This window comes from Alosa alosa, chromosome 21 (genome assembly GCF_017589495.1).
Source record: "Alosa alosa isolate M-15738 ecotype Scorff River chromosome 21, AALO_Geno_1.1, whole genome shotgun sequence".
Taxonomy (NCBI): Eukaryota; Metazoa; Chordata; class Actinopteri; order Clupeiformes; family Clupeidae; genus Alosa; species Alosa alosa.
This window is the reverse complement of record NC_063209.1, coordinates 5,804,330-5,824,585: the sequence shown is the minus strand read 5'-3', so window position 1 is coordinate 5,824,585 and position 20,256 is coordinate 5,804,330. Positions and strand designations below refer to the sequence as shown.

Genomic DNA, 20,256 nt, shown 5'->3' with positions numbered 1-20,256 from the left:
AGAATGAAAGTAGATATGTATATTATATATAGGAGATATGTATATATTATAAACATCTTAAAAACAATCCCTGGTACTTAGTCACACAAAGGAAGTTTGTTTTATTTTAAAAAGTTACTGTCTTCAGACAGATACAAATCAAAAACAGTACAGTGAATGACAGGAGGATGAAACAATAGGTAAAGTGTGTGGGTACATCTGTAATGAGGGTAAATAACATACTTAGAAATGTTAAAGAAAACAGACATCTGAAAATAAAGCTTTACGTTAAAATGCATGTATATTTCTGCATGTATATTTACACAATCTAATCAGCAGTTCTGCCAATGTAGTGGTGTGAGAAAACACAAAAACAATATCACTCTCTCTTACCCAAATATTCACTTAAATCACACAAACGTCTTACTTTCTGTAGCCATACACTTGAGTTTTAAAATGAATTTAGGGGGTATTTTGCAGGAGTTCAATATGCCAAACGTTCAACATTAGTTAAGTACATTGGAAGATCTAATTTTGGAGAACATTTTTACAAGCGTATTTTAAGGCCAAGGCATGGAATGATTAAAAAGTATATACCTTAGACAAAACACTTCATAGAATGTACAAGTATGTACTATAAGTTAATGTCATAGTTTAGCTTTGTTTAGCTGCCAAAGCAATTCAAAGTGTACATTAAAATAAGAGGTTAATTTCTTTTGATTAAATATTTTAAGAGAGTTTTTCTTTTATCTTGGAAAACTTAAAGCTGAATGTCATGTTTACATTTAGGAAAGAAAGTATAAACCCAGACTTCTTAAGACAAAAAAACATATAGAGAAAAGACACAAAACAATATAAAATACAAACTTTAAAAATCTTCCTTAATGCATGACTATACATGCTTTCATCTTGAAACAGCTTCTTATACATTTCAAAAGACCTCTAGGTTGGTGTTCAAAATCAAGACAAAAAATAACACACAATTATAAAATCAGCACCAAATTTATATTTATTTATTTATTTAAAATGTGATGCCTACTCCAACACTCTAAATAAGCTGAATTTGAGGAAAAACTTTGTTTTTTCTTCTCAGCCAATAGACAACTCAGGTTTGCTCTAGCAGGGAGCAACACAATGGCACGACTGGAAAGATCTCCACTGAAAATTTAACCATTTCTCTTTCCAAAAATGACAAGTAAACTGTTGAAGTCTTTGGGTGTGTTTGGTAGTTGAAACTCCAAGGTTTCTTCCTATAATATTATTCTCTGAAAATCAGGGCAAAGGTTAATTGCACCCCCTTTTCAGTGTTTACCATGTGTTGGCTATGTCACTGCATTGGTAAGGTAGGACAAGATTAAAGAAAAAAAAAAAATCAATAAAACAAAAGAACAAACACAAAATAGATCTAGAGGAAACCCTCTAGTTTTTTTACATAAAGGAAAGCTCAGTTAAAATCTCAATACATACTATGATGAATAACCAGTTTATAAATTACTACTTTACACCTGATTACTTACTATTACAAAAGGGCTATACATTAAACAAATTCTTTAAGTTACAAAAGACGCATTCATTTTTTTCTTTTTGTTAAAGAAATACCACAAGTCTGAGCAACCTCATGAATTATTTCTTAAAACAAGATGGCATTTGCTCCATTTTGAAATATATTTATTATATTCAAATGTGGCAGACAAATACAACTTTTTCATAGCTTTCATGATCTGGCCGCCACCATTTTATAACCTTGCAGGGAAAGCTTACCCCATGACTGAAAATGTTTTTGTTTGTTTTGTCTGTTTGACTGATTTCTGTTTTAAGCAAGTCCCCCACTGAGCCACGCTGTCTCCTGATGCCCTGAAGTCCATGGAGCCCAGATCAGAAATATTCTCTTTAAGAAAATACATCTGTACTGCATCTATAAGCTCTCAAAATGTCTCTTCATCCTCCAAATATTATCTTAAAACATGGAAACTCCAAGGACCTACAAAAGAAAATATGTTCAAATTCAGTACTCTTTTTTTTAACGTGTTATAAAGCAAGCTTATCTTTAAAAGAAGTTTTCTTATTGGTCCAATTTGCTCTTAATTTGCCTGGCATAAAATGATATTTATCTAATTTTTTATTTTCAAAACAAGGACCAGTGCATTTATGGGTAAGAGCAGCCCTGCTGTTAGAACTCTCAGAGCCGTCTCTCTATATACGGCTCTGAGAACTCTGATTTGTTAGTGCCATCTAGTGGTGGCCACACACCCTGACAGATTAGCGCTGAAAAGCATCATAGCCCAGGAAATGAGTGCTCCTTACAGACTCGTCCATGATCGATGCCGGGTCAAAAAAGTCGGGTTTCAGCTCTGACCTCTCCCGGCGATTTTTCGATGGTGGCTGGAATAGACAAACAAAAGTGAAATGATTTAACTGTCCACCATTTGCATACCAGACAACCAGCAATTAATCATACAGCACAATTGACAGTTCCAGGCAAAGTGGACAAGATGAGATGAGCAGAGCAGAATAATAATGGACATTATGTATTCACACAACACATTGGAATAAAGTAATAGCGTCTCTACCAGATCAATATCCATGGTGTCAAAGTCCATGCCCTCGTTGAGGTCCTCGATACGACCTTCCGATGACATCATCACGTCCTCTACGATTGGCTCCTCATCATCCTCCATGAGGCCTGTGTTTCGGCGACTGACATAAAATGCACAAATAAATTCAGCTGACATAGAGGTCAGTCTTGATCTTGTGCTCCTCTCTTGAAGTTAATCAATAACAATACTTCAACAAGAATAAGGAGAGGAGAGGAGAGGAGAAGAGCAGAGGAGAGGAGCCTGTAGGTCCAACAGTGTTTGAAAGAATGTCTTAAACATGAAGGCTCCTCTTCTTTGCTATGCTCGTACCACAGGTGCTAGTAACAGAATTAATTAATTGTGTGTGAGTGTGTGTGCACTTACATGGCATGCTGCAGGTTGCTCCTGAGCTTGGCGTAGTTCATGGCACGCTCCTGCTGCTGCCGCACCTCCTCCTGCTGCCGCTGAGCCAACATCCAGGACACTTGGGTGCTGCAGGGACACCACACACACACACACACACACACACACAGTTCCCCTTCAGATTACAAGCTCATCATCAGCCACAACAACCCCAGCAATCTAGTCATTCCGATTTTTACACATATTTTATATTCTTTAGGCCTTCCTTATGCCTCTATAAATAAAATACAAAACAAGATGCAAGAGCAATGTTATACCACCAACTTAAAAAGCCCCACCAAGACAGAAACACTACATAACCCTTAGTTTTTAGCCATGCTAGGAAGTAAATACCCCTGAACACACAGTGAAAAACATGACATGACATTTGACATGCATTTAATGTCTGAACCCCAGTCAAATCTGCCTTGTGCAGACACCCTACCCAGTGTTTCTAGCCTGGGCTGGGACTGAGAAACCCCGAGTGTGTGGTGTGGTGTGGTGTAGGGTGTGGTGTGTGGTGTGGTGTGTGAGTGGGTCATGGTGTGGTGTGGTGTAGTATGGTGTAGTGTAGGGTGTAGGGTGTGGTGTGGTGTAGTGTGGTGTGGTGTAGGATGTGGTGTAGGGTGTGGTGTAGGGTGTGAGTGGGCCAAGGTGTCGTACTTGTAGTCCATGGGGGACTGGTGGTGGTGCTGCGGCTGAGGGGTCTGCGGGTGGGGGTGCTGCTGAGGTGTGGGGGGCTGCTGCTGTGGCGGAGGCGGCTGGGGCTGTGGGGTGGGCGGCTGCTGCGATTGGTCGGGCGCCATGCCGTACACGCCCATGTAGCTGTCCTCGGGCCGCATGCGCTTGGGGTCGCGCATGGCCGTGGAGGTGAGGTGCGGCGAGGGCATCATGACCGGCGTCTGCATAGTCTGCTCGCGGTTCAGCCACATGTCGCTGCTACTGCTGCTGCTCTCCTCTGCTGAAACACACACACACACACACACACACACACACACACACACACACACACACACAGAGCCAGTTATTACCCACTAAGCTTATATACAGTACACCAGCAATCAGGCAGCAGTCTTGGCCAAGATGACATTAAACACATTAACAGTTAAGCTGAATATACTGTAAGCACTGACTAGAATAAACAATTACAATGGGTCTCATGTTTTGATCCATAGTTATATACCGTCAAATTATTCTGAAACATTACCTACATTTTATCTAAAACACATCACATTAGACATTACACCTCATCACAATATTCCTTTCCCTGGAAGTGAGTATGTGCATGTATTCACCTTCGGCCAGTTTCCTCTTGGCCGTGGCAGGTTTGGCCTTCTTGCTCCTAACGGAGGAGCCGCGGCTGCTGATGCCACTGACCACCGACATGGTATCGTCGTCTCCGCCCGCCTGCAGCGAGTTCCTGTAGGAGATGAGCGGCAGCCAGCAGTCCTCCCTCTGCAGCGTCATCTGGAACGTCATGAACCGCTCCAGGTACATGTGACTGTCCAACAACACACACACACACACACACACACACACAGAGAAACATACACATGAGTGTACAAATACAAGGACATTGCATGAATGTTCAGACATTCTCTAGATCAGTAGGAGAGCGCTGCTCTGAGTCTCGAGTCCACTTACACAGTCCTCTTGTCCTGTCTCATGAGCTTCGAAGAGAACTCGCTGAGGATGTCCAGGAAGGCCAGGTGGGCAGGTGGGTTGCCCTCGCCCTGCGGACTGGGCTCCTTGAAGGCAAATTCTATGCCGTCCCTGAGGAAAAGCAGAAAAGGCCGAGGTCAGCTCAGTGTAAATCAATACCAGATTACCTTTAAAAAGACCCTGCAAAGTCCTGCACTATCCACAAAATAATCTACCAGCAGTAATAAAGCTAAATCACCTTTGTACTTTTGCAGCTACCTTCAGTGCCTCTGGTAATGTCCAGTTAACTAGTGAACTACCAAGCTAAGTGTTTTACATTACCGCTGCCTTCAGAGCTAACAGCATGATAAGCTAGCTTAGTGGAGAAAACACACATTGATCCATGTCAAAAGGTTAGACGGGAGCTGTGGAAAGGTCCTCTGAGACTCACTTGTGCAGCATTGCGATGGCCTCTCTGGTCTTGACCTGGTCCAGGCCGAAAGTGAGCGAGAAGCGTCGCGCAAGCTCTTTGATCCCGCAGAAGGACGAGGACGAGCGGTCAAAGTTGTGGCCCAGATCCGACACCATCTCGTGGAACAGCTACAGCAGAGAGAGAGGCAGGCCAGAGGTGGATGTTAGGGCTTCACTGAATCAAACGTAAGAATCACAGTAAGGCGGTGATGGGTGCCCAGCTGAAGAGACATACCTGCTGCAAGCTCAAGATGAGTGTTTTTGCGCACTGGATCTTGTCAATCTGTCTCGTCTTGCTCATGGTCTCCTTGATGATATCTCCATAGTCGTTATAATACTATAATAATATAAGACCACAGCAAACACATGAGGAAAAAAATAAACAATAAGGAACATTATAACTTCCCTGGACACAACAACGAAGGTGGAAGACAGAAACACGTACCCTCATGTACTGCTTGAATATATCGGCTCCAGTGTTCATCTCGACGACGTTGTAGATGATGAGCTTGCAGTAGGCGGCCAGGAGGTTCCTCCTCTTGTGCAGTGCCTCGATCTTCCCAGCTTCGTCATCTTGTTGTCCATCTGCCCAATTGACCACAGGATAGGCAGAAAACAATGAGCGCTGCTAGTGGCTTGAGTGCACCCTGTCTCCCTCCAATTGTGAGCCTTGTGACAAGACCATAGTAGAGGTGGAGTTGGCTGTAACACAAACCCTTCCGCCAATCTCCTCTGGAAAGACTTGTCAGGTCAGGGCCTGTGGAGGCTTCGCCAGGTGACTCAGCCTCTGATCCCATTAACTCAAACCTCTTAAACTTCTCTAGAGATAAACACTACTAACTGTGATGTAAATACACACGCACACACACACACAGAGGAAGAGAGGAGTGCGCACCGGTGCTGGAGTCATCGTCCTGGTCGATGAAGACGTGGTCCAGTATGAAGCTGAGCAGCTCCGACTGGAGGGAAGAGTCTGGACTGTAGACCAGTGGCTCCAGCATCTCGCGACCACCAGACATGATCTGATGACTGAAGATCATCAGTACGTCACATAAGATGGTGAAGGCCTAAGTGAGGGACGGAGAGAGAGAGAGAGAGAGAGAAAGAGAAAGAGAAAGAGAAAGAGAGAGAGAGAGAGAGAGATGAAGGACAGTCTCAAACCCAGGTTGTCATCAATCTTAAATCTGAGACTTCCATTGGATCACATATTATATGCATGCGTAAGCAAAAAGCACAATTTCGGTCACTGATTAGTGACTGAGCTGCAAGATGTATAATAAACAAACAAAAGGACAAACAAAATATCTGCGTAAGTTACAGAGCTGTTCCATATAGCTAGATTATACAACAGATGTAGCATAACAGATCTTTTAATATATAACAGATGCATTTACCCAAAGTGAAGTGTGGGTCTATTGTATTGACGTGTTAGGAAGTTTTTTTATAGGACGTTTTTGCTTTTTCCCTGACAGATAGCATTGCCCACCTGTTCCTTGACGGCAGTGTTCACATTGGTCAGATAGCGCTGACACATCAGGCAGAAGGCCCTCATCTGCTTCCTCAGGGTCACCATGTCCTCCTGAGGGTAAAAAAGTAAACAATTCAACATCAAGGATGGTCAAACAAAGGACAGCCACAAAAAAACAAAATGTACAATGACAGAACACCTTGAGACCCAGGTGGGCGCTCACCTTCTTGGAGGTGCCATCGGACACCTTGGCTAAGTGCCACAGGATGACATAGTGGGTGCACTGAAGCGCATGAATCACAATCTAAGGGGGACAGAGATGGAGATGGAGAGAGATGGAGAGAGAGAGAGGGAGAGGGAGAGGAGAGAGAGAGAGAAAATATCAGACTCCGCACAGAACAAATGCAGACATGCGTAAGTGCTTTAAGAGTAACACTGCAAAGCCATGCTCACCTGTTCAGGCATATCCCCGTTCTCTATGCCAGAGTTCAGTAACTTATAGTTGCTGGTGAACAGGTCCCATTTGGAGAGATCATGCGCACTGATGGAAAGAGAGAAGAGCAATTATCAATAACTGTTTTTCCATGCGTTCATCAAATATGATATTGTGAACTTAGGGAGGATGCACCCAACCAAGCCAAAAATCTTACTTGTGGAAAGCCGTGATCCTCTTGAGTGTGGACAGCACCTGGTAGGCGTCATCGTCGTCGAGGTCTTCTCCCTGTGAGATGAAATTAGTGTTAGCAGCCCAGACGACAAAACTGCCACTCATTCATCACATGGTTCTCCATGGCACAGTGCAAGCAATCAACTTCCTCACTTCCCATATGCTTCAGCAACAACTTTCTAGCAAGACAATAGCCAGTGAACTACCAGAGATAGTGAGGGAAACCTGGGAATAAACCTGGGATTTCCGTCACCTTCACAGGACAGCTGTAAGTTGAAAGCAAGGCTTTCCTTTACACTGGAGCAGCGGCTAGCCCCCTCACCTCCTGCAGGAAGTCCTCCAGCAGCCGGCTGAACTTGTCCACCTGCTCGTCCAGGAGCTGGCTGCGGGCGATGTCCACACGGTTGAAGATGGTGTACTCCTCGTTGCACAGCGCGTGGTAGGTCTTGGAGCAGACCTCCAGGACGTCCGTGTCCGTGTGCTTCTCCACGATCTCCCTGATTTGTCTCAGCAACGACTCCAGATGCTGGGGGAGGACAGCCAGTGGTGTCAACATCAGAGCTGCTAGCAATAAAGCCACTTCAAGGAATATTATGAGGCCATAAAGCATTGAACATCCAACGCAGCATCTTCCTCACTGGGTCGTTATATAGAGGTTATATTTCTGATGCAAACAACATGGGGGCTCGTCCAGGATTTGAACCCAAGACCTCTCCCATAAACAGTGGTTGAGCAACAACGACACACTTCAAGGCCAAGAAAACACAGACCTTCTCCAGCCTCCCCGTGGTGTAGATCTCCAGGTCGAAGAACTGCGGTAACTGCAGCAGGTTGGTCACCTTCTCTGCATCCACGGAGTACTGTACCAAGCAAAGACCCAGGTGAGACTACTACTTGAGAACAGACAACAGGTGTAGCCTACTGTAGGAAAAGGAGCCTGTAGCATAGGACTGGAGCATTAGCGGAGAGCCAGACTGACCTTAGCCAGCAGAGGAGGCAGGGCAACGGCAAAGAGCTCGGTCATTCTCGTCTTGTCGTCCAGCTGTGTTTTTTTTTCCTTCGCTGTCAGCACCTGAAGGCACCACACACACACACACACCCAGGAAGTCAGCCAACAGACAGGCACCATCACAGTGTACAGTAATTAATTATGGGCACTGGTGGTTCTCACCCTCTTCCCTGTGCCACGACCAACAGGCGGGTGGCACTCAGCAGCCTGACGTATGGTGCACAGCAGAATCTCAATCAGGGCGGTTTCCTGCCTGTCCGTCAGAGCTGGCACAAGAGAAACAGGCATCAGGATTTGTGAAACACATCGCAAAACACAGGAACTTTATTAGAGGAAGCACTGGCTACCCAGAAGATTCAATGTGGCATGACATTGTTGACATCAATAATAGTGATATTCCATTTATACGCACTCTTATAGCAGTTTTTTCTCACTAACAACAAATGAACCATCCTACTCAACTAAACTTCCATTTCATTGAATGATGTTGCATGTAAGTGAAATTGAACTGAAATCGATATTTTGTGAATATTTTGTGAATTCCGACACTGAAGGCAGTAGGTAGGTGGATGGAGCTGTACCTTCCTCCCCTGGTAAGGTCTCGTCCAGCAGCAGGCTGATCATGCACTCCCAGTCCTTCAGCAGGTCAGCGGCACATTCCCACATGCTGTCCACCAGGTAGGCCGCGTGCTCGTGGAGCTGCAGGTGGACAGAGAGCAAAGTTCACACACACCGCCAATGACACACCATGTATATTCACTCCAAGTTCAAGCTGTAGAATGTCCGCACGAGCCACAGAACAAGTGTGGCGGTGGTAGATATACTGATGAGGCCTTCTTACCTCGCTCTCCAGGAAGAAGAAGACGGTAGTTTTGAGGAGGGTGGCATTCAGGCTCTGGCGGCCTCGCCTCTTGGGCATGCTATCGTCTTCAGGGTCCCGGTGACTGAAGAGTCTGCACAGCGAAACAACACACACCGCCAATCAGCTTTTCATTCAACACAGATAAACAATTCACTCAAGCATTAGAAGGCAGTCTTGCAGTACTTTTGGGTTGTTCCAACAGGTAGTTCAACAACAACAGGGGGGCTCAGGTAACTGCCTTCACTCAAAGGGACTTGTTCTTTGGTAGTCTGCCTCATGCACCGACAGGTCCAACCAATCTCCTCTCTGCTTGGCTGATTACCCTCCTCGTCTGCTGCCAAAGCAGCTTGCTCTACCCGTCCCTCCACCATCCCTGCTGCCTGACTTCCTGTCTACTCTCCTCCTGCACCCTCACCTCTTTGTGTCCAGGGATGAGATGGAGAGTCTGGGGGTTAGGGGGGACTGATTTCGTAGTGTACCTGACTGAACTGAATCTCTCCCTCATGCCTCACGCCTCAGGCCCTGGGAGCTGAGAGGGATGTTGGAGAATGGTGGGGTGGGAGGTGGGGGGGCACATGGCACCTACTTTTTATAGAGGAATTCTCCAGCTGCGATGGCAACCGGCCGGTGAGCGGAGTAGACCAGGTGATAGACGCTCTCACAGTCCTCGGGGGTCAAGACCTCGTCGCTGCTACTGTTATGCCAAACACACACACACACACACACACACACACACACACACACAGTTTAACTCCGGATGACAGGAGTAGATCTATATCTTTACAGGTCATAAATGTGATGAGAATGACATACTGTAACACAAGAGTGAGCAGTTTTATTGCTTGCACGGCGACGTCGTACTCCTTGTCCAACGTCATTGATACAATCCGGTCCTGTGGGGGGAGACATTGCACTGCGTTACACAGGACGCCTTCACACTCCAGCCAAGTGAGCCAAAATGTCTTCTATGGGCATTTCACTTAGCAAAGCAGGGAAGGGAGGAGGAGGTGGTGGAGGAGAGGAAAAGCCAGATGGAGCTCACCTTGAAGCGGCTGGTGAAAAGCTCCAGCTTGCTGTTGAGCTCACGGTTGTAGTAAAGACCCTGCAGGGCTGTGAGGCACTTCAGTCGCACCTCACCTTGCTGCAGAGGAACAGAGAACACACAAATTAAGGGACATTGCTTTAAGGCCAATGATACAGGACTGCAATGGAAATATAATATGTGTTTGTGCATGTATATGTATATTTATGTGTGTGTGTGTGTGTGTGTGTGTGGCTGTATACAGTATTACTAACAGAAAGATTCAGCTCACCTTGTCGTGCATGGTCCAACCCACATACTTCAGGTAGCTGTCGTTTAGGAAGGCGTCACTGTACATTTTCATCCACACACCGATCTCCTCAATGCAGATGGCACGGATCTCAGCGATCGCGTCTCTGGATAGGGCAGGAAAGAGGGTTATCTTCCACTGAACAAGAGAAATTCCACTACAGCACTTCATGAATGCAAAAACTCAAAGAGAGGAGAAATGACAACTGAAGCAGAAAGTAGGAGAAATATAACTTTTAATAAACAAACATTACCAGGGAGGGACATACCTGTACCGGTGGACAAAGACACCTTTGAAAATTGCATTCATCATGTTTTCAATTTCATCCTGATTTTCTTGAAGCTATGAAGACAGAGAACATAGCTTGAACATGCATGAAGATGATCCAGCAGCTCTCATCTCTTTACAAACAGTGACAGACTCTAAACCCTCGAGTCAGACCACAGAGCTCTAACACCCGGGATACATCAGGTGTGCAACTGAAGCAGTCCATTTGCGTAGCGCAAAAACAGTTTCAGAGAACCACTCTAATTTTTTCAAATGTATGCACCGCTATCATGTGTGGTGTAGCCAGTTCTACTGATTACAATTGTTGACTCAGACGCAACGCGGACAGAACGCTTCAGTTACGTGTACGGTGAAGCCTCCCTGTTAGTGTCAAGCGCTAGAGTCACATCACAGGCAGCGCGCCACTCTTACTCCACTTCACACTTGCTCCAGACGTGCCACTCTGCTCCACACAACTCTCCAAACACGCGAGCAGATGGTGTCCCAGCGGGGCCTGTCATTACATAACGCACTCCCGGGTTAATTACCGGGGCCGGCTCGAGCACGCCGCACACCCGCCATTACTCCGTGAAGCAGCCCGCGCGCCTAACTACACTTCTGCGGCTCACACACAACTACACAGTGCACTTCCTCCGCAAAGTGATCCAAGTCTGAAATCGGCGTGCTGTTGTGTTTACAAGCCAGAGGAATGAGGATTGTTTGCTGACGTAGACAGCAGATACCACCCACTCGCTAACTTCAGAGCTGGATTCAGTGTGGAGAACAGAAGAGGCAAACAGTGCAGCTCTGGCAGCCACAACCATCACTAGGAATAATTACTACAAGAGACGCCTACAATAACCAATCATTTTCTGCACTTCAACAGCAACCCTGAGGTCAGCTAAGTTTTACTTGCGGTAATGGTTGCGGTTCGGTCTGGCTGGTCTGGGAACAGCTTGAGGGCGTTGAGAGAGGTCAACCAAAAGCTCACCTCCTTGCGCTTCTGCAGCAGCATCTCCAGCCGCTCGTTGGCGCGCTTGCCGATCATCTTGTTGCGCTCGGCTTCGTACTGACGCTGCGTGTTGTCCATGTTGATGCTGAGGTTCAGCGCCACATTCACTAAGGCTGTCATCAGCTTCATGGCTGTTTAACAACAGCAAACACACAGCAGAGGTCAGTAGGCTAATGATAGGATTTGTCTAACCTAATGGCTAACAATTTACAGTTTCAAATATTCAACATTATATACTATTAATAGCTAACACTAGATATAAAACTACCAAAACTGGTGCCCAATGTGGTAAATAACAATAAAACAAGAAAAATGGAATTGGAAATGGAATGGAAATAACCAGAACATCCACCCAAAGCTCTGTCCACCATGTGTTGTGCTGTAGCTAGTGAGGGTTGAGGGCAGTGTGTCGAGACTGACCTGCGAGCGTGCTGGTGTGCCTGAAGGCGCGGACCTGTGAGTCGGAGAGGCCGGTGAGCAGCGAGATGACCGTGTCCATCATGTACTCGTCGTAGATGATGCTGTACTGGCACTGCCGCACAAGCACGCCGATAAACTCGCAAAAGCTGGCCTTGAATTTCTTCCACTGCGGCCCCGTCATGGTCAAAGGGTAGTCGCCACTGTCCTGCAGAACGCAGAAGAAAAGGGTTCTGGATGTCTCGCAAGCTTTACACTACACAAACCACTTACCATAATGTCTCACTTTACCATGTCTTTAAAACGAAAAAGTGAACAATTAACAAGGCATGGCTCAAATGTATCAGTCTTTATGCTCATTAGTGTGCAGGCAGACTTTGTGGGAAGAGTCAATGTGGTACCTCATCAAACTCTTCTGTCATCTTGCGGATGATCTCAGAGTTCTGCATATGCCGGAACATGTCACTGCTGACCACTCCTGTAGCAGAGAGCAGATTAAATGTTTTTAGGGTTGGGCTACACAGGGCAGGACTACACCCATCTTCTACACATTATTAAGGCATGACTGACATCACAGCTTTATCAACTCTCTTGTTCGACAGTTAGATATGTGGACCATACAAAGGGAAGCAAGAATGGGAAGATAAACACATGCAAATAACTAGAAAAGTTTTGAGTTGTGATTCCGTCATAAGGAATTCAGAAGAGTGGCAATGAAGTCGCACCTTTACATCCTGAGCACTGTATGAAGAAGTTGATCAAGTCGAGGAGGGCAATGTCCCGGTCGTTCTTATATGACTCGATCCAGTCATCAACGACAGACTGTGGGAGAGCACAACTTAAATGGTCAGCACAGGAGAGAGGACTTTTCTCACAAAACCGAAACCGTCGCAATCTGGTCACAAAGTTAACTTATCAAAATACCCAATCAGCTACCCTCTCATGGAAATAAACACTTAAATATGTTAAAAGTGTCAAGTTTTTAAATTTCACTAAATGTGTTTGAGTTGATACATCAGTCATCTATTGCACACACACACCATTTCATTTTCCCTAACTTCAGTTATGAGGTCCAGTTAGCCATTGAGCACTAGCACCACACTGACCTGCATGGCGCTCTTGCCCAGCTTGACCACCTCAAACAGCATCATGTTCTCCATGCCGTTCTCCTGGTGGTGTCCATTCATGCGGCCGAGACCTCCCTTGCCCATTGCTCCACCTTTGCCCTTCTCACCCGGGCCTTTCTTGCCCTTCTTGGCCTGGTGGAAAAGAGAAAAGGGGCAAACTTAACACTCTGCAGCAATGACTAAATAACTATAGGATCAAGCCATTCGTTTCAAGATCTAAGAGTCCCTGCAGGCCATTTTGAGTCTTGACTCAAGCATTCTATGAGAAAGTGGGTAGTGAACGGGGGGATTTGGCCAGTGGTGACAAATTCCAAAATCCTCCCACGCCAGCAAACATTCTCTGGGTCCCAGCATGGGGGAGGGGGCAGTGAGTGGTTTAAGTCTCAGAGATCTGTTCCGTACCTTCCCCTTGCCTTGAGTTGCAATCCTGCCATCAGGATCATCGAAATCGGTGTCCGAGGAAAAGCGTGTATCCGTGTCCCTGCAAGACAAGGGCAGAGGAGTTCATTCTTGAGGCGTCTTGAACTTGACTCTGTCAGACACAGCTTACGGAGCAGGGCAGATACTTACTGAGGATAATGAAACTCCGTTTGCAATTCTGGTGCTGCTATCATTTCTTTAACATCTTCTGTAACAACTCAACTTGTTAAGTTCTTCCAGCTGTCATAAGACACACAGACCAGTGGCAGGAATATCAGTTGCATATGACCTGAAAGAGTAAGGGGGATATTCACTTCAGTATGGCATTAAATGACAACATAAGAGGATAGCAATGATGTAAACCCATTAAAAGAAAAATGTATAAACTATATCAATGAAGAAATTGACACAGATTATTACATAATTTATGGGGGCAATGGGAGGAGGAATTATATAATTTGCTGATGCATGATCGGCTTAAAATTGAGGATTTAGAATGGAGCATGCGGCACTTAAGAGATCCTCATAGTTTCAAAGCACACATCACTAACACACTACTGGGAGAAAGTGACATCTGGTAGAGCATTTATTTCACCTATTGCATCTTCTGCCTTCTCACAAGTACCAGTCAACTGTTCCTTCCTAACGCCACTCTGTTCCATCAGCAGCTACATAGACACATCCAAGCTCCATCCCTTTGGAGAGGTCATGCCAGAGCATGTGCTCCCTTTGAGTGTTATTCATCTCTTGGTCAGTAGGGGAGCAATGTTGCACTGCTTCTGAACCACAAAGTCACAACACTGTTTCTGTCCGCTGCCCGACTGTTGAACTGCACTAGGCTACATGCAGGGGGCCAAGTTCTCTCACTCACTCAGCTCCACCAGAGACTCTGGTTCCACTCAGCATCTGCAGCTACCAAGGAAGGGATTTGATGCACAGCCACAGACACGGATACAATGTTGAGAGTTTCCTTTGTAAGTAGACATTCAGGCGTATTTCTTTTCCGACCAAATCATCCATTATTTCAGCATTCATACCAAAATCAAGTCAGAGGTTGAGTTCCATTTCTCTCCTTCACCCTAACCTTCTGTTTTCCACATTGACGTTTAGCACGTTTAGTCTGGAATTCTCTTTTTGGAATAGAAGAGTCTGAACGTAAATAAAAAATAATATGAAATTGGGAATGTTGCAACACACATTTCAGAGGAATTACTATTTAGTGATATCCAGACCTTCATGTAAATGGAATGATTCGTGTCTGACTGTACAGTTATTTCCATGTCCTGTGTGAGGTTTGAAAATACCCTAATCCAACAGCAATATCTGATACATTACAGGATAAAAACGTCCATGGACAGGAGCAGGACTACACTACACTAGGATATCGTATCTTAGCGTAGATGCAAAGGAATATGAGAATGTATTATTAACAAGAACTTCAAAAAAATCCCTACTCTGTCAAGAAAACGTTTGCTCTGCTTTTGTTTTGAGTGGCAACTGCAGCCTACAGCCTCCACACACTACAGCTGATGGACAGCATATTGGAATCATCAAAGACATTTCCGCAAAAATGTATTGCTTTGAATGTGTGAAAAGCCTTGGAAATTCAAAGTATCTGAGACTCTGGAGGGAGGATGACCTTTTACGGATGAACTTTTAGAGACTAACCGTGCCTGAAAATACAACTTAGCAAAACATGTCTAAGAGGTATTCTCTAAAGTTTTCTCTAATCCACCAGATTGAGAAACCCCCAAGTAGGCCTATTACAATTTGCAATCTTGAAAATTATATATTCTTCAGAAACAATCATCTAAAAAATTCCATGATAATCAGAAAGCTAACCAATAGGATTGAGAATCGCCACAGTGGCAAGAATGACATCATGACATTTGGGCCACAATTTAATATTACTATGCTTCTTCGCATTTTACGATACAGCAGGTATTGATTTTTTATTTTTTTTTCTTAAGCCCAGTTTGCTTAAATATGCGGAAAAGGCAACATACAGCCACATCATTACCTACTTACAGTGTCAGCAACACTAATGGCAAGCAGAGCAACAACAATGGTAGACTATCAAATATACCAGTAGCTAAATATCTCACACCAATCTTGATTGAAGAATTTTGAACAGAACATTAGCATTATGACCATCAAATGTTAAACTAATGATACAAATGCATTATTGATGTGAAACATGTGCATGCTTCAGTCTTAATAAGTCAAAGTAAAAGCTGAGCAGTACCTAGTTCGCCAGCTACCCATGAATGTTGCGTTCCTAACATTGGTGTGAGAAATTAGAACGGCTCACTGAACATCTTTTATTTATTTATGTTTTTTAAATGGCGATCACCAAGTCTTAGTAGGTCTAGTTAGTCAAGATAATCCTGCCCCAGCCCCTTGGTTCTTGGACCTACAGGCTACCAGCAAAATGCTGGTGCCACTCTGGAACCATTTTTCCTCGCTTGGAGAAAGTTCTTTGGCCGTCAAAATACGCAGAACTGAATTTCAAGATTAGGCACCAACTCTGAAACCAACCCTCAAACTACTCTGGTGGAAAAGGGGAAAAGTTGTTACCCCTTTGTTTGTCCAAAGCGACAAAGACAAAAAACTTTGCGCGTCCCAGGTCCTATCTAACTAACTATCGCTGCCCCACTATGTCCAGATCAAATAAATAAATATTGTGATTTGTTAAGCCATTGTATTGATATAATGGTGTGAAGAAAAATACTGTGATACTACATTCATGGGCGGATTATGAACTTTCGGGCCCCTGGGCCCAGATGTATTAAGGGCCCCCCCACTTATTGTCGTATATGTGGGAGGAGGGGTTTGGGGGTCTTTTTTATGGGCCCCCCCACTTATTGTCTATATGTGGGAGGAGGGGTTTTTTTAATTTGTTTGATGTGATTTCCTGTATTCTGGTGCATTTTGGGGATGGCCAATACTAAATTCAATCAGATTCAAAGCCTACATCCTGATTTGTTGATATTGAGGCAATGATTACATGCAAAGGCCTGGGCTTCAGGGCCCCCTGACCCCTTGGGCCCCTGGGCCTGGGCCCGGTAGGCCCGTGCAGTAATCCATCCCTGACTACATTGTATCATTTCCCCCTCCAACCTCTTCTAACTACACTGTTACCCTACCAGTTACACTTGCATTAGCCCAGTTATGCAAACTTTGCAAAGTAAAACCCCCAAAAAGTCCAAACAGCACTGTCCTTCTGTTGGTCATTTGTGTTGATGAACAGTAAATCCATCATCACAAGTGACCAACAAGTTATTACTAAAGTAACTAAATGTTTTTATGTGGCTGCTAGGCACAACACAGAAAGACTGACTGTCAACAAGTTCAAGTAGTTATGTATGGTGTGTGTGTGTGTGTGTGGGGTGTTTGGGTGGGGGATGATGAAATGCATGAAAGCAACATGCATCAGTCCAAGTCTACATCAAGTGTCAATGAATTTTGTGCATCAACTGAACAAATCAGGCATACAACACGAAGAGTGTAGCAAATCAAGCCATATAAGCATCTGTAAAACGGAATGCATACAGAAATTCAACCCAAGCTAGTGTTATGTAATATTCCTTCTGCTAGTAAAACCTTCTCCTTAGGTTAGTCAGTCAAACACCTTTGTGATTATTTTCAGAATTTCAGTAATTATGCAATAGGGTGCATATTCATTGAAACTACACTACTGGTTTTGTTACTTTACTTAAACTTAACACATGATGTACACAGAAGATCTACAAATTATCCATCTTATGTGTTATCTAGGCTAATACAAGTAGGTACTTACTTACTTGTAAGTATTTATAGCATATTTTTCATGCACAGAGTGCACCTCAAAGTAAGCTACATATTCACAGCCAATATAATGTATAGGTTTGTAGAATCTTGTGCCATACTTATCATGGACACAATAATATCCATTGATGAAAGAACATAATTTGGTTGTTTTTCTACTTCAATGTTACATTAGTTTGATGTTCCTTCCTGTTCTTTGGTCATGAAGATTGCACATGTGCAGGGCTTCATTGTAATTCCATGAATTGGAGTAATAAAACCCGTTCTGCCTCTTCGCAGTTCCAGGCCATTCCTCAGACACTAGCCGAGTCCTGAGCCAGGGAAACAGCGCAACCCGAAATGAAAACAAGGGGGCGTGTGGACCTCGACGTCCCTCGGAATCAGCTGTGCGCTCATTGGTCACTTCGCCGCGGTTTCCAAGAAACATCACCAGAAAGGAAACCGACAGTCCTCCACCTCCTTATAGGGAATTATACTATCCGCCCTGCACATTCACGTTAGCCAATCAGAATCAACCATCTGCTTGTATTGACGTAAATAAGACAAAAACATGGGGGAAAAGCAACTCCATCACGGCTATAAATCGACGCACGTTAAGGCCCACGGACGACACATTAACATCTGAATGTTTCCTCAAGACGACTTGGCAACGTAGAGCGTTAACATTAGGTGGCCAGCTTAGTACGACGGGCATGTAAAAATATGGCTCTTACCAATTCCTTGCACCCTAGACTCTAATGATTCCCCAGTGACGAATAGGGTGTGGCTAAAAGTAATGTTACATTTCATAACTCATCGAAACGTACTACACCGTGTATTTCACAGCGATTGACCCTAACGTTATAACGACATAGTAAATTCACTCACAGGCATATTACTGCAAGATCATGCAGACAAGCAGCAGTTTTAGAGTTTTGCTTCAGAACACCCACAGCCAGCCCAAAACGACGACGAGAGATGCCTTGGTACAGCTTTATTTTAGATTTAGAGAGGTGTCACAAGTACATTGAGTTCGCATACTAGGCTGAATAATCACTAAATGCTGGAATTTTCACCACTGGGCAATACATTACATATACATCAACATTAATCAACATTCACATTGATTCATTGATTTATTTTCTGCCATCGGTTTTTCATATTGTGGTGACACTACCGGCAAACTAGTTAGTGATATGTTTGACAGTGGAAAATATGCAATTTTCCAACGAGTGAGAAGAACGACTAAAACTAATACCAAACGCACCATAGTCCTTACGCAGTTTAAGAAAAGTGGCGCCAAACAAAGCTAGTAGCAACATCAACACGGCTAACTAAATCCGTATCTCGCGCACTGCTTTCGGTCCTAATTAGGCCATCTCACAGGGGACTCTAGACTACCTGCGGTGTTTCATCTTTCGACTGTTGCCGCTTTAATTGTTCATTTGTTCTGATTGGATCAGTGGGTTAGGTAACCAAGTGCTAGCTGTTAGCCGGTTCCTGTCATTTTATGCCGCGGTCCAAACAGGCTCGCTATTTGGCTGCCTAGAGCACTGCCTTGCATTGCCTATATGTACAGGCTACGTTGTGTTCTAGTGCTACTTGGCCACTGACCAAAGAGGAAAAGACAACAACTGAACAGACCCCCCATGTTGTTGTCTTGGAAGTAAATAAACAAAAATAGCCTTATGCGCGACGTACGGTCATTCATCTACGAGGATCAACACACTTCCTCCACGAACAAATAGCTGTATTGCCTTGCTAATGTTAACTAGCTATGTTGGCTAACGTAACAAGGCTAGCCAGCTGGTTAGCAATATCCACTAAGCCTATTTCCTCCTGATTTAACATTGGCTATGGAGTATATTATTAAGGTTTCATTGGACACATGCATGCTTTCTTCACGCATACCGTAATGTTTACGTTAAATCCCGACTTGCCCCGAAACCATAAGAGTGAACACAGTGGTTGCAACTGACGATTAACAAACGTTAGCAAAGGAGAATCACAGGGGAGACAAATCTCCATCTTGGACCCACTCAAGAGGCAGCTCTCGTGATTCTCCATATTTGTTTTGATGTCATTCGCACGAATCTCATGTCACGGCGGTGACTTGTTCGATCTAATCCAAAGACTGCTTGCTAATAATGACAAAATATTTTCAGAGTGGGTGACTCCCGGAAGCTCCCATAAGCTACCATAATTATACGTGGAAAAACACCTCGTCCTTGCGTCCTCCATCTTGCCTCTGAATTTGAGTTTCAATAACTGTAGCTTGCTAGGTTAGCCTGCTACATTACGGGCATCAGAGATAACACATAATATATCCTGCTCTCCTCTACGAGTCGCCTAATAATTACAAAGAGGTGGAGAGAATCATAATATCATCCGAGAACAGAGTTCCACACAACCATGTCGTGCTTAATAGGTCAAACAGCGACGACTTTCTTTCTCGTCTGAATTCGTACATCTCCGCAAATGTTGCTAGCAAGCTAAAGCTAGCAGACCAACAAAATAGCTAGCTAAACCTACAAACTTACAGAACCATTTCCGCCATTTTATATCTAACTTACCTCGGCGTCAATGTTATTTCCAAATATTCACAGGTCTCCGAGTGTTGTTGTGTGTTGCTGAAAATTAGAGCTTGAAATTCTACAAGATTTAGTAGACGAGTTTGAAAGTGGCGGTCAGAGGCGGTTTTGGACACTCTCTCACCCCGCTTACTCTGTTGGGTTTGTTGTTTCGTTGACTGAGGCGAACCCATGCTGCAGACCTGCCATCTGCTGGACAGAAGGAGCGTCGTCGGAGCGATGACAACTGT

At 44.4% G+C, this 20,256-nt stretch overlaps 1 protein-coding gene across 7 annotated transcripts; it reads right to left on the bottom strand.

Annotated features, from left to right (window-relative positions):
- Positions 1-81: 81 nt before the first annotated feature.
- On the bottom strand, positions 82-20,183 carry stag2b (stromal antigen 2b). 7 transcript variants are annotated; one of them, XM_048231092.1, is made up of 34 exons: positions 20,009-20,183; positions 13,800-13,938; positions 13,632-13,710; positions 13,209-13,361; positions 12,828-12,924; positions 12,504-12,580; positions 12,106-12,310; positions 11,665-11,816; positions 10,675-10,748; positions 10,389-10,512; positions 10,118-10,216; positions 9,889-9,968; positions 9,662-9,769; positions 9,055-9,166; positions 8,795-8,912; positions 8,376-8,479; positions 8,184-8,276; positions 7,975-8,064; positions 7,527-7,730; positions 7,188-7,258; positions 6,991-7,078; positions 6,761-6,841; positions 6,556-6,648; positions 5,965-6,136; positions 5,515-5,654; positions 5,305-5,406; positions 5,050-5,198; positions 4,602-4,730; positions 4,253-4,458; positions 3,621-3,918; positions 2,940-3,047; positions 2,550-2,676; positions 2,284-2,361; positions 82-1,960 (listed from the first exon to the last, which is right to left on the bottom strand). In XM_048231092.1, exons 2-34 carry the CDS (start codon positions 13,841-13,843, stop codon positions 1,937-1,939), a joined length of 3,879 nt encoding a protein of 1,292 aa, XP_048087049.1. In that variant the 5' UTR covers positions 13,844-13,938; positions 20,009-20,183; the 3' UTR covers positions 82-1,936. The 7 variants fall into 7 exon arrangements, with proteins under 7 accessions (XP_048087049.1, XP_048087050.1, XP_048087044.1 ...); XM_048231093.1 differs by having other exon boundaries at positions 3,621-3,915; XM_048231087.1 differs by lacking the exon at positions 82-1,960 and having other exon boundaries at positions 1,967-2,361.
- Between the last annotated feature and the right edge of the window lie 73 nt (positions 20,184-20,256).

Excerpts from the sequence above, each read along its gene's own strand:
- stag2b (XM_048231087.1), bottom strand. The coding sequence starts at position 13,843 with ATGATAGCAGCACCAGAATTGCAAACGGAGTTTCATTATCCTCA. Across the intron at positions 7,731-7,974 it reads CCACGGGGAGGCTGGAGAAG|CATCTGGAGTCGTTGCTGAG; the intron begins GTCTGTGTTTTC and ends GTCCTCCCCCAG. Across the intron at positions 4,459-4,601 it reads AGACAGGACAAGAGGACTGT|TCACATGTACCTGGAGCGGT; the intron begins GTAAGTGGACTC and ends GTTGTTGGACAG.